A 14,392-nucleotide genomic window follows, 5' to 3' on the forward strand; every position below is an offset into this window, starting at 1 on the left:
TCCCAACACTACAGTGCCACTTCCAGTGCTAATAAAAAGGTGCACAAATAAATATAACCATGATTAATTCTGAATCACCGCCATTATGCTTTCAGCATTTAAATACTAGTGAATGGGTTAATGTCCTGTGGTTTGACGCAGGAATAGTTAATAGGAGGACAGGCAGCAGGTGGAGAGACATGCAGACTGATGAGCAGCAGCAGAGGAGTGCTGTGCGCTGACAGTTAGGTCTGAGCCAGGGAAAAATAAGCAACGATTGCCATCACTAATTCGTCCCTGCAGCAGGCAAAATTGTTCTAATTACAGGATAGAGACGGCTTTGTAAAGGCATGGTTTCTCCATTTGGCTGTGCCGTTGAACGGGACGCCGGCGAATAACACTTGCAGTCAATATCTGGGTAAATGACTGGAGAAACTCTCGTCGAAGTCAGCGGACAGAGAAAGCGGTTTTATGGGAAATGAATGTGACCGGGAAACAGAAACCTGAGCAGATCGAGCGACCCACCAGCCTTTCGGTTCCAACTTCGGCAAGTAAACCTTTTTAATTTACATTTATTTGACGGAACATAAGGCGCAGATCAGCTTGCTCCGTTCCCGTGAGGTGTGCTGTGTGTAGGGGCAGTTAAAAAGAGCATACAAGCCGTTTTAGTCTTTGATGTACAGAGGGAACTCCAGACTACCTTTTAAAAATCGTCCCTTTACTATTCCCCTCCTTATTGATACTTGAATTCTAACAAGGCGTTCAATTAATCATCTTTTCCAAATAATTGGCAGCATATGCAGTTTTCGGCATATATTTAGCAAAGTGTGGCGCTCGTACTTGAACAAACGTACAACTTTTATAAATAACGTTTCGCCTTTTACGAGCAGTCCTCCAGATGCCCATAACGTGAGTGCGCAGGGTGGGAGCGATTTGCGTTGCTTCAAGTTTGGATAAAAAATCTTTGTAATATGGCAGTATGTCGTTTATAATTTCTCATTATGTAAATGCCGAATCGACCAGGAGACCATGCTCATTTCCAAAAGCTGCTTTGCCTTGCTGTACAAGACGTGAAATTGGACCGATAATCAAGTACTCATTAAACCACTAGATATGTGACTGCAGGCTGATATAACGTGTCTACCATTCGATGAAACGGCGCGTTTTTTGCTAACTCTTCATCAGTTGTGGTTTCACGGGTTACAGCAGACACACAAACACTTTATCAACACTTTACATATTTTGTCGACGTGTCTCAGACGTCAATTTCGGCCAGTATTGCCAAACAATATTTCAGCTGGTATTTTTGATATTTCTCATTATGTGTGTGACCGAACTGTATTTGAAATTAGGCTAATTTAAACGATTTCCCTTCTGGCTGTAGAGTTGGAGAGTACTGCTGCATTATGAATATTATTACCATTATTTTCTCTTGACAAACAGACATTTGTACACTGAGCTTTTAATTGGGTATTGTGGTTAGGCTGCTTGAACAGGAGAACAAATGATTTTGACCTTTTTTTTAACAGCCTCTCATATTGTTTGTGTAGGCTGCTATTAGCACATCCCAGCATGTGTGACATATTATATGTTCCCTAAAATTTAACCAAGCTAAATCTAATCAGACAGGTATATATTTCAGGTCACGTACACTTAACACCTTCGTCAGCCAGTCTATATCTTTCCATGGACATCTTGCAGTCCTAGTTTTATGTAATGTTTTTTATACTGCTTTTGTTGAAACATTATCCTCTTGGCTGAATATGAACCATCATTTGCTGCATGGTACTCAGCTGTCGCCCTGTTATTACTGGACACGTTGCACCTTTAATTTCTTCTGTCCCAGAGTCCTGCTTTGTGGGCAGTTCCCGTTCATGAAGCATTTGCTTTTAGAACTTGATAACAGCAACCTGAGCATGAAGGGACTCAAGTCTGCAGCTTAAATTAGCTTAGAGTGTGTTCAGTTTTCACACATATTTCACTGTGTATTCACCAACTGACTGATGGCTAAAATTATACAGTAAGCAGAGTTTTCCCGTGGCAAGAGGCTCTTCCACAAACACAGTAATCTCTGTAAAGCCTTCACTCCATCATGTTTATTTTTGATCACCTGGTGTGCAGTTGAAGGTGTTAAGCATGGACTTGATTGTGCTTTGACAGTAAGTAAGCTCAGGATCTAGCAGGCCTTTTAACAGAAAGGCCTAATTATCTAGCCTTTAGGGTTGAGTTAATGTTAAAAGGTGTTAAATTTAAATCATTTTTTGACATAACTTTTATACATGTATAGTCTTTGCACTGCTTGGAATAGTCCAGACCAAGGTTTTGTAACACAAAGTGCACCGAAAGCGATAATACAAATACATCTAAGCCTCATGTCATGACACAATTTATTCCAGGGACCCTGTTTGTATTGTTCTTGCATATTTTAAATTTTTTTGCAAGTGGCCTTCATCAAGCATAAAATGAGTTCCTCAACAATCTTAAATGTGGCTTTTGTAAACATTCAGATATGCAGATACACAGACTCGATCAGTAATTGGCAATCACTGATGAATTACAGAGAAGGGCATCCAGTGCAAACACAGGCAGCGCGGTGCCCACAGTGTGCATCACCAGCTGGCCACATAGGATGCTTGTTCAGTGTGTGGCGGCTGCCTTGCTGAGCTGCTGCGCGTGTTTGTGTTCACATAGGCTGCGTAGCTGCTGCAGCGCGGCTCCCGCCTGCCCGAGCTATTTACATGGAGGTAGACTTTGATAATTATCAAAAGGTATGATGACGTGATTCTCCGTTACCCCCGTTGAAAGAGCGAGACATCGGGAGGGGGGAAAACAAGGAGAGAAGGAAAAAGAGTGCACTGGAAAAACGCTGCCCTTCACCTGTTGTGTGTATTCTCTGCATGTCTGTGACATATTCTACACATACAGACATTAACACTGTGGTGAAACGCTGGTATGATGTCGATATGAGTGTTGACAGGTCGTTTCCACGTCTATTTTCGCTGAGAACCGCGTGCGTGTCGCGAGACTCTGAATCTCTAGATAAAGTGACGCAGCAGCCTGGTTTGACGCGCGCGTGAGAAGCGCGACTCATGCATCTGTTGTGGCCGGTCTAGTGATTATCTGTTAACATGGACGCCGGAATGAAGAGCTAGAGGTAACGCCACACAGCAGCGCCGCACAGGCCAGTGTGTCCAGCCCGTCTGCTTTTTACGGAGACGGCCCGCAGTCGCGTCAAGCTGAACAGAGACGAGGAGGTCACACACAGGAACAGTCAATTTTCAAAATAAAACACCCTGTACCGTTTCGGGATCATGTTTCACTTCACAACATCTTGAATGTAGCCTACATTGACATTCAAGTAGGTAGCCTACTCAGCCATGGTAGTCAAGGAGAATGTGACGAAATAAGCAAAATCTCAGGAGGTCTATTGTATCAGCTGGCAGCAAGCTCCGCTCCTGTGACGCTCTCGGTGATATATGCAGTCCCGTGGAGAATGGAGCAAAATAGCATACGCACCTGATGGAAATCAAGGGTTAGTCTGGCTGTGTGTTTGGTTTGTATGACGGGTATATTAGGGCTGTGATGGACAGGCTTTTGCAGGAAGTTTTTCCTGCTTCACCACGCTGGGAGAGAAACCATTTCTGTCTTAGTTCAAGCAGTAGCTTACATTTGTCAGGACTTGGAAACTTGTTTCTGTAGACATAATTCTCTCCTGGATTGTAGATCCATTACAAGTTTTGTTTATGATTGTCTTCCTAAATTCTTGGTGACGACTAGCTAGTTTCAAACTAGGGATTTATTAAAATGGGCTCTGTGCTTCAAACATGTCTTGGCGTAAAGACTTTACTCAGTATACAGATTATTGTGTGATTTGGTTGCTGGAAAACATCTGGAGCTCGTTGAATCGGCTGATTGTAAGTCCAAACGTAACTCAAAGGGTTTACTTTGTGTATTTTCGCATCGCAAGATTAAAACCGGTTGCACCCCACAGCTACTCGTTGTTACCACAGTAACTGCCAGGTGTTACTGTGGCTAACTGCATCAACTGACAAAACTAGAAGTTAGCTTGCTTGTACAGGACCCTTTACAGTGAGGAGTAAAAACAGTGATATGGAGTGTGGTTATAATATCAGACCTGAAACTTAACAAGTGTAGCAAGGTAAATTTATCGTAATTTAAAACACAAGGGTATTAAAAAACGACAATATGTTTGAGTCCTTTGTACTGCATCTATTTTATAAAAAGGAGTGTTAGCTGGGGTGGGTGTTGTCTTTTAGTATCCTTTGGGCTCTGTGCAGGCATCTCACTTCATCGATATCACTGATGCGCTGTAGATGGGTACTGGTGATGTTCTGAGCGGTTTTAATCACCAGCTGTACAGCCTTTCTGTCCTGGGCCGTGCACAAACCATGCCAGTTTGATGTTTCCAGTCAGGATGCTTTCTTTTGTTCCTCTGTAAGTTGACCAGAATCTTGCTCCTAAATTTAGCCTTCCCAAGTTTCTGTAGGAAGTAGAGCTTTTCTGTGCCTTTTGAACCAGGGTGGTGATGTGTGATGACCAAGGTTCTCTATGATGACCTAAAACTGTTCACCTGCTCCACACTAGCTCCACTGATGTAGACGGGGGGCGTTTCTCTACCTTCATAAATGTTTGGAATAATTATATACTGTAAAACAAACCAAAAAAAAAACATACCTCACATTACTAAACAGTCACACATTTGACAAAATGAGTTAATAACGTCACTTACTTTAGCACAATACGATTGAATACAAGACTTTGAAATTACATACTTCTTCATCCTCATCAGAAAAACCACCATATAGTTTGACAGTTAAAGCATCTTGTTACAACCAATATTAATTTAGTGAGCTCTAGGTGCTGTAGTAATTATAACGGTAGTAAATGAGGAAGTCATGCAAAGTGATATAAAAAGGTGTCAAAGTCCATATACGGAGGAGGCAGGAGCCAACTTTTAAACTCATCTGAAAATTCAAACATGCAGGAGCAAAATCAGCTTTGGAGGGTACACTTACATGACATTTTCTCAAGAGCAGTTGCTGAAGGGGACACCAAATGTAGTGCTGAAAGAAAAATCCATCACCCTGCCAGCTTAGAAAAACTACATTGCCACTGCAAACACTGCTAGTTGTGTTTACAGTGATAAACTTGGGGGGCAAATTATATTTTTCCCAGGATGGGGTGTCATACCCCCCCTACCCCGTGGGGTTTATGCCTCTGTGATTTTACAGACAAGCTATTATTTTATGTGTGACCTGTTACGATTTAGACTTTGTGTGTGGATTTTTCTGTGCTTCGTGCTTGTGTTTTGTTTCATGTGTTCTCAGAGGTGCTCTGCAGAGGCTGGGCGTGGCTTCCCTGGATGGCTGGATCTCCTGCCTTTCACACACCTGCAGCTCAACTAATTATCAGTGCCAGCTCAAGTACTCTGGTCTCCTTCCCACTCGCTGCCAGATTGTTTCCGCTCGTCTACCTGAGCCTGTGCAAACTCTGAGCTCCAGCTCAACAGCCGCCCTGCTGCCCAGCCTCTTGCACCTCTGCCATCTGCCGTAATCCCACTGTGGATTCTCCAAGTCTCACTCACCTGTGCCTCCACCAAAGCCTCAGCCTTCACCATCATGAGCCCCAGCTACTCCACCCGCTGAGCAATCAGCCTGAGCCTGAGCCTCCCTCCACTGCCCACTACCAGTGAAACCTAATAAATTCCCTTTAACCTGTCTTGGTTGAACAAACCACCGAGAAACCGTAAAAATACCCCTATCACCCACAACGTGACCATTTACATCAACTTTTTCTAGTATTTACTTGCATCACTTTAGTGTTATATTATCAAACAGTGCCAAATTACGTTTTCCCAACACATCACTGCATTTGCTGTAATGTTACTGTGCGACACTCATATGAAGTTGCAGGACAGTTTTTTCCTTCTCCTGCAAGACTGATTATCTTGAATCCATGTTCAACATTGGATATTTCAGTGTTGACATTTACAAGATGCTTGTGCTTCCTGTCTTTTCCGCTTATAGTGTTTTACTCGCAGGTGTATTAATTGACCAGTAGCTATATGAATTGTCGGTAGTATATATAAATAGTATACAAAATAATATAGGTCAACTGTAAGATAAAATGCAACCCTCTCCACTCAACTCCTCCTCTCTTCCTTCTCATCTCTGAATGGATCCAGCGGGACAGACAGCAGCAGGCAATATATTTGCAGCAACTCTTTGGTAAATATTAACACATAATGCATAGTGCATTTATTACTACGTTGACACCACTGACATTCACAAGATACAATAGCATTTTTTCAGGTCATTGCTGGAGAGACGGAACTAATCAGTCTTTCTGTGTTAAATTTTGGAGGGAAGTGAGGCTATTTCAGTATTGTTGAATACATTTGCAGTTTGTGAATATACATTTTTCTCGTGCTTCTATGGTCATAGCTACATCTTACTGTTACTCAAGATTAACATATTCACATAAACAGGCACAACAACTGAATATCAATGAATGCTAGCAACGGCTCAATTTAAGCCAACAAAGAAGTTTGGTTAATTGTGCAAAATGTACAAGGTACATTGCTGCTTTCCTCCAATAGCTGCTTTTATGGCAAGCCTCTTTTCATAGGATTACTAAACGACCAGGACTGAACCCTGCTGCTGATCACTCATGCCCAGTCTGTTCCCCCACCCATGGTCTTCCACTCCTGCTGTTAGTAGTGATCCAGGCCTTGCTGTCATGACTGCCACTCACAAACGTCAGGCTTAAAACACAAATACACACTGAAATGATAACCTAACCAGCTATCATTCTGTTACGATTAGGGTTGGAACCGAAACTCGGTTCCAAATTAGAACCAAGAACTTAATGCTTAGTACTGGGTACCCTGAAAAAAAACAAAAACACTTTGGTTCTGCTAATTGGTTCCTAAATAGGACATAAAAATAATAAGTGGAAACAAAGGCTACGTATATCTGCAAGGTCGGGGCCCCTCTGGCTACCTTTCAGGACCTTTTTCATCTGCCAGGAGTCAGGACCTGTTACGTCACACATCAACATGTGCTGGAGAGTTAGCGTGCATGACTAGCATGCGCAGCAGCAGTCACAGTGTATGAAGATGGACTGCGGAAAACAGTCAAAAGTGCTGCTTCACTTTGTAAAAGAAAAAGACAACACGGCAGTGCAATGCATGTGGGAAGTTCATTAGCTGCAAGACAGCATGTCAAATCTGACCAAACATTTGTACCAAGTGTACCGTGTTTGAGGTCTTGCAGTCTCCGAGCCGGAGTGTCAGCACCGGCACATCGCAAGCATCTATATCCATACATGTTTAACATACCCCATCCCTCTGTTTTTGTGTATTTACTTTATTTGGTTGCAGGTAGGTCAAAAGATGCAGTAATTCAATCAAGCATGCTTTTACTTGTGCTCTAGAATAGAGTCCAAAAGTCTGAAACCACTGGTCAAAATGCTTTTATTTTTTGGCCTTTATATGGCTTTATTAATAGAACAGCTGAAGATATGACAGGAAACAGGATGATAGAGAGGGGGGAGTGACACGCAGCACAGAGGCCCAGGCCGGGACCTGAACCCAGGGCTGCTACAGCGAGGGCCAAGTCTCTATACATGGGACGCCCGCTCTACCAACTGAGATAAATGGCGCCCCAAAATGCTTCTATTTTGTATTTGTTTCAAACTACTTCTAAATAATTCTCCTTGGTCAGGATGGAGTCCTGGTCTGTGCAGGTGTCCAAATCCAGAGTAGGTAAAACACCCTCAGACTTGAATATTTCCAACAACATTTTTCACCATTGGTTTGAAACACTGTGGTATCATTCTCTCTCCTGGTCGTCTCCTCACATTGACCCTTCTGTTACTGCCATTAATCTCTAACTTGGATTCATGGACTTAGATTAAATAGTTTTTTTCCCCCAGTCATTTGCTATTTCCAGTTCATCTGTGATTAAGATGCTTTTGTATCTCAGGGAACTAAGCAGGATAGATGGTGCAGCTAGTGCAACTGGCTTGTCGCGAGATTGATTCCAGGATGTAACTCTAACTTGAAGAAGCACATATTTTTATTAAATGTTGAATTTTTTAAACAGACAGGATTTTGATTTGAATCATAATGATAAAAAAAAGTGAACGAACATTAACCGAGTGTGAAGAAACAACAGTGCTGAAGTTATGTCAAAGACATCTACAGTTTGTATTGTGTTGCGGAGATGTCTTCTTAAGTTAGCATGCTAACCAGCTAGCACCGGCTGACCTGTCTGTATTATGCTGCATTCCAGATGCATGGGACACCACCCGCCCGAGTTGCAAAGTGGGAAATCTCACAGCTGTCTCGCGACATTTCACTGAGGCACGCCCCCTTTTGGTCGGAATATCAACTGTCCGACTCGGGGCTCCTGAGAGTACACGGAGTCGGACAGTAGGGTTGGTTTCTTTTAACTATGTTACTCCCCTCACTCATTCAAGGTCCCGGTCCAGACACACTCCAGGGCCACTGGCTCCACTGCTGAACTGAATCATGAGCTAATCAGTTAGTGGTAGTTAGCTACTGCCAAGTATAGCTACCAAAGAACAACAGTTGTCAGTTGACTCCGGAGAAATGCTGCCCCCTGTTTTTGCAGATACCTTCGAATACTTGGCACATTTACAAATTATACCTTAAAATGAACTATTTGTTGTGTATGTGACAATTTTTCATTCGCTCATTGCCAGTCCTCCTAAGAAGCATGACAGCTTCATTGATCAACATAATGTGAACAAATGTGCTAAACAATACTAAAACTAAAATATATACAATGATGGAGTAATTATTCACACAGCCTTACAGCCTTACACTATTGCACTGACTGCTGTCGATATCGACTTGTTCAACGTAACCTTTACAGAAGGAACAAGCAGCAAGGGCTTGCCAAATTTCAGATCACTACAAATAGGATTAAATAGAGGGTAATGCATTATGGTTATCAGACAATCAAACCCCAGCCTGTCCCTTTTTAAAGGCATAAAAAGATAAGTGACATGCATGTCATATAAAATTTCCAAACTCCTGTAGTCACATGCCTGAGGGCTTCTCTTGGCAGAAGCAGCAGAAGCATAATTATACCCTGGTGGAGTGTGAAAGTCGATGGTTTTGTATTCAGTAAGTCAATCATATTTTAACCAAATCTCTCCTGTTGGAGCATGAACATGTATTCCCCTCAACCTTTCATTATTCCCAGAGCTGCTCAGGTAATTGGAAAAGACACCAAGCAGTCACACGTTTGCATTGTAACATTGAAATTCATTTTCTTAAAAAGGGTTATATTTAGGGTAATTTTTCTCCTATCATTGATGTCATGCTCTTCAAAATGAATAGTGTAATTTAATGATCCCAGAGGAAGAATACGTATATGTTGCACATGTTGTTTGACTCCTCCAAGCATTTCCCCCTTATGTTGAATTAAATGTTAAGCAACACTGTAACAAAATCATAATATATAGATATTACTGCCGGTCAGATGGCTCCTCAGTTTTACTTTAATCTCATGATGGCATATGAAAGGGCAGACTCCGATGTTATATCATAAATTAGTCTTTTTTTAAAGCTCATAATAAGTCCCTGTTGGAATTGCAAAGATACATATACAGTATTATGCACAGTCATATTCAATTATTCAACTAACTACAAAACCAGGCAGTAATTAATGTCTTAATTAGGTGGCGTTTTTAATTTTTAAAATGTCAAGAGAATATGTAGTGTCATAAATCCTGATGATGATCAAAACAAGACGCGCTTTCAGTTTAGAAGCTTTCTTGAAATGTTGCATTAGCAAATAAAAAGCAGCGCATTCCCTGTGTTAATATTACCCACAGCGTTTCATTAGCATTTTTATTTAGATTCAAGGCAGGAAACTTATGCATTTTAATGTCCCCATTTCATCTCCAAGTGAGATTTAAAGAAATCTACCTTGTCCCTTTACCAGCTGATAGTGTTGGTGACACTTTTCTCACCACTTCAGACATGTGCACTAAAAAAAAGGCGCTCAAAGCACTAGTTGTTGTTTTTTTCTCTAACTTAAATTTATCCTTGAAGTGTGAATGAAAGTTCCTTAAAAAAACAACATTCACCCCAAATAACTCCTCTCATAGTGCCATTATAACACAGAACTCCCAACTTATCCAAAAAGCAATTTTTAAGACAATGGACAGACAAGTTTAACTTATTTAATCTCTGACGCTTACAAAACAACATGCGATAATCTCTTACATGTTGGACTTTGGATCTGGGGAAACTATGGCTATCACACAGTTGGCTGTGCTGCTGTTTGAGCAGGAGAGCTCTGCGAGACGAGCCTATTCAAACAATGCATATACAATAGAGGGGAAATACATCAAGTGGCTTTGATTCCCCATGGAGACACTCTGAGTGGAAGATTGAACAGGGATGATTGCGGAGGATATAACACCACATTTCTGTGAGCTCTGTGTATGAGGATAGCTCAATCCATTCCTAGAGCTTATTGACCTTCCAGGATATTGCCGTACAGTGCGGTGCTGAATACAGTGTGAATACTGATGCATAGGGAAAATATCTACTTAACGCATATGAGGTAGTTTACCTACACAGTAATTTAATCCAGGATATGTGACATAGAAACATCAAACAACCATGTTTGCCATGAAGAATTGAACGTCGACATTATCACACAACTACTTGCTTTCCTGCAAATCCCTTCTTTACATTTCTTATCTTTCTGTTTGGGCACATATGTTATGCTCAATTGTTAGTGAACATGTAAAACAGCCTTCTCTTAGCAACTGCAATAATAACATTTATCACCTTATTAATATAGATGAAAAGCTTGATAGTGCTCTTGTGTCTGTACTTACTCTGTAAATATTAAGCTCGAATGAAGTTCCATAGCTGGTTACCTTAGTTTAGCAAAAAAATGGGGGCCAACAGCTAGCTTGTCTCTCTCCAAAGGTACCAAAATATGCCTTCCAGAACCTGTAAAAATGAATACCTGATATATTTATTTTCTTAAAAAGGGTTATATTTAGTGTCTTTCATTGCCTGAACAATGTTCATTTTTTCTCATGCCATTGATGCTCATCATGCTCTTCAAAATGTATAGTGTAATTTAATGACCCCAGAGGAAGAATACGTATATGTAGCACATGTTGTTTTTCTCCTCCAAGCATTTCCCTCTTATGCTCCTCAATGTTTTCGTGTCTGTACTCTAAAGATTAAGCTAGTAGCTGGTCACCTTAGCTTAGCAAAAAAAAGGGGGGGGGCTACCTTTTCATTTGAGGGGTTTTAGCCATAGTGATGGCGCAACTTGTGCAAAACAGTGCATGTGGGGAGTCTTGAATCGCCATTCCATCCTGGGTTTGGTGCCGCCCAATTGTGATCGGTTTAAAGAAATACAAAAAAAACTGAGCATTTTCCATTCTTATATTTGTTACAACATTAACATTATTAACAGTATAATAGTGGTGAAATGTAACTAAGTACATTTAAAAGTACTTGAGCCCATGTAAGTACAAATTTGAGGTACTGATTATTTCCTTTTTATGCAACTTGCTACCTTTCCTATTTAGTAAAAACCATGAATTTGAGGATTCAGGGCACACTCACACATGCAAAATCTACAGTGGTGAATATTTGACACCATTCACTTCCATTCTATGTGAGAGAAGGGGCAAACAAAACATTTTCGTCAGGCGGTGAAGCAAATTTGCATCTTGTTTCAACATTGGTTTAACTTGCAAAGTCGCAGCTTCAACCAATAGCAAAAGTGTGTGTGTGTGTGTGTGTGTGTGTGTGTGTGTGTGTGTGTGTGTGTGCGCGCGCACATTTAGTTGACCCTTCTAACAAAGCACTGTTAGGGGATGGACATTGCCCTGCATTCTTGCATATGTGACTGTGCACCAAGTGTTCTTCCATTATGAGTTGAGAAAATTCTCCTACTTTTTAAGCTTTCATTTATAAACCGTCTTTGGATTAGCTAGAAAATGCATCGTCTGCACAAAGCTGAAAACAGGCTGTTTTTCTGAACTAATGAAGTTGGATTTTTTAGAGATACTAGGTTCTCACAGGACAGCAATGTAACACGGATTTCTTGTGAAATGATTAAAGTAATTTCACTGTAAGCAGTACGCGTCTGTTTACTGTTTCCTTTCCCAGAAGCTGCTGTAGGTTTACAGCATGGCTGTTTTCAAAAATACTTTAAAAAAACACTTGTGGACACATGCTGCTGCAGTGATGAATCTAATCCATCATTGTAAATTAAACGACTGGTGACTTTTCCAAATACAACTTCATAAAAATGCGACTTTATAACAATCAGTACAGAGACATTTAAACTCTGTTCTGCAGAAACAGAATGTGAAGACAGTTTTTCACTTTTAATTTTGCCTCTTTACTGCTACCAGTCTTATGTAAGAGTGTGTCCTGATGGAAAGAAGTGAAAATAGCTCCACTAAAAGTGGTAATTAACAGCGTGGTAAAGCCATGATGGGTGAAATCACCAAAGTTGTCTCATTTAAAATGATGGATTATGCTCATCAGTACAGCTGTATCTCTGGGCTATTTTTAATGGATCTTTGGAAAATCCAATTAATATTGTTTAACCTTTTTTAACCTTAAAGCTGCCAGGCAACTTTTACATGTTGGTATTTGTAAACAAGGGGTAACTTGGCAAAAATGCAAGCTCTCACTTTACAAAATATGTGTCCTTGCACTTTTGCTGTTGAAACCAGACTGCCTATTAACTATTGCAGATAAATGAGAATATTTCTCATATCAATGTAATCTGATAGTTGTTATAAATACAACAAAATACTTTGAAACGTTTTCCTCCAAGTTGTAGTTTTCTGCTTGGATTCCTATGATAATATATATAAAAATATATTTTTTAAAGAAATCCAAGGCAGATTTAGATGATAAATTGACACAGTTCTGTAACTGTAATACTCTGATAGCTATTTGACTGCTGACACAATCCCAAGGTACTTTTAATTGACCTCAAAAATGAGGACAAGCTACAGTACTTTTTAAAGTCTTTCCACATGAAAGTGCTCAGCTAGAAAAAAGTAGTAACTGTGACACCCTCCAGCATCATCCACTACGTCTTTGACAGCTCATCCATTTCTTATCTTTAAAAAAAACATATTATACTGCTGCTGAGACTCCATGTTTCCAAATATCTGTCTTTTAAGCTCATAATTACACCACCACTAAAACTACTACCAACTATGTTATCAATTTGCACAGTTATTCCCTGACAGTGTATATACCTTAGTTAATGATCTTAAGCTGTTCAAGGTCTTTTTGAGTCTTCACACATGAAGTGGCCATTAGTTTGATTTTTGGGTCCAGTCAATATTTCATATTCATTAACAAACTCTGGGCTCAAAAGAATGAGGTTTCCGTGTGTAGTTGGGCCTGTAGCTGGGCCTGTAGCCAGAGAGACAAAATGAGGACAGATGTCTGGCTGTGGCCAAGAGACAGTTCCAGTGTTTAAAATATATGAATGATGGCTGAAATCTTACGAAATCCATGATGACTGGTTTGTAAACGTTAAGCGGAACTGATGGAACTAAAGTCAGATTCTCTACAGACGCCTAGTGAGTGGATAAAGCAGAAGGATTTTTTTTGCTGCATCTTGGTTCTTAATCTGTATGTGCAGGTTTGGATGACTGTTCCAGACATTATGTGATTGATCTGGGGGGGAAAATGTGTGTCGATAGTGTGTGTAAGTGAGCTCTGGCTGCTGGCTATGTTTGTATATCAGTACTGTGCCTCTTTGTGTGTCACTTGAAAGTTGTGGTGCTTTTCACGGTTATCTACATCTGGAAAGTTTTCTTCCACTGCAGCCAAAGTGACCTCAAGTCAGCTATTCAGGAAGGAGAGATCAAGGAGGCAGACATGCCGGAATTTATGTAATTCCTGTACGTTATTGGTTTGCATTAATGGACATAGCCATTTTAAGATGTGAAGTCGTAGGGATAATGCAGGATGAGGTGTCCATTATCAGAAGTTAATCAACGACTGAGAGATGGATGGTTACCTCCACCGAGTCCGGTATTTCCTCATTATTACCATCTTGAAGCTGCTGCTTTTACCATGGTTACTTGCAAAAGAAAAAGATCTGGCCATTAATTTATATTTTTATGTGTTTTGCAATCAAAAAAGGTTTTCACAGGCAATAACTCAATTTCCATGGCAACACCTGAAGGTTTGACCAGTGCCTGGAACAGTCATTAGAATCCCACAAAGTTGAAGAAGTTCACTGTTTCAATAAACAGGACGACCCAGAAATGGTAGAAAACTAGTCCGCCCAGCTCATAAAGGCAAAGGCAAACTACATACATGCACAACCAAACACTTTTAGCA

General features: G+C 40.6%; 1 protein-coding gene across 4 annotated transcripts in view; it reads left to right on the forward strand.

Moving 5' to 3' along the window:
* The first annotated feature begins 203 nt into the window (after window positions 1–203).
* The window catches only part of sntg2 (syntrophin, gamma 2), a 93,729-nt gene continuing 79,540 nt past the window's right edge, over window positions 204–14,392 (forward strand). For all 4 annotated transcript variants that reach the window (XM_084381793.1, XM_084381795.1, XM_084381796.1 and 1 more), the window contains exon 1: window positions 204–526. In XM_084381793.1, the coding sequence (XP_084237919.1) occupies window positions 458–526 (69 nt within the window). In that variant the 5' untranslated portion in view covers window positions 204–457. The remainder of the gene's footprint in view (window positions 527–14,392) is intronic.

The sequence above is a fragment of the Pagrus pagrus genome, assembly GCF_965226575.1.
Source record: "Pagrus pagrus genome assembly, chromosome: 18".
Taxonomy (NCBI): Eukaryota; Metazoa; Chordata; class Actinopteri; order Spariformes; family Sparidae; genus Pagrus; species Pagrus pagrus.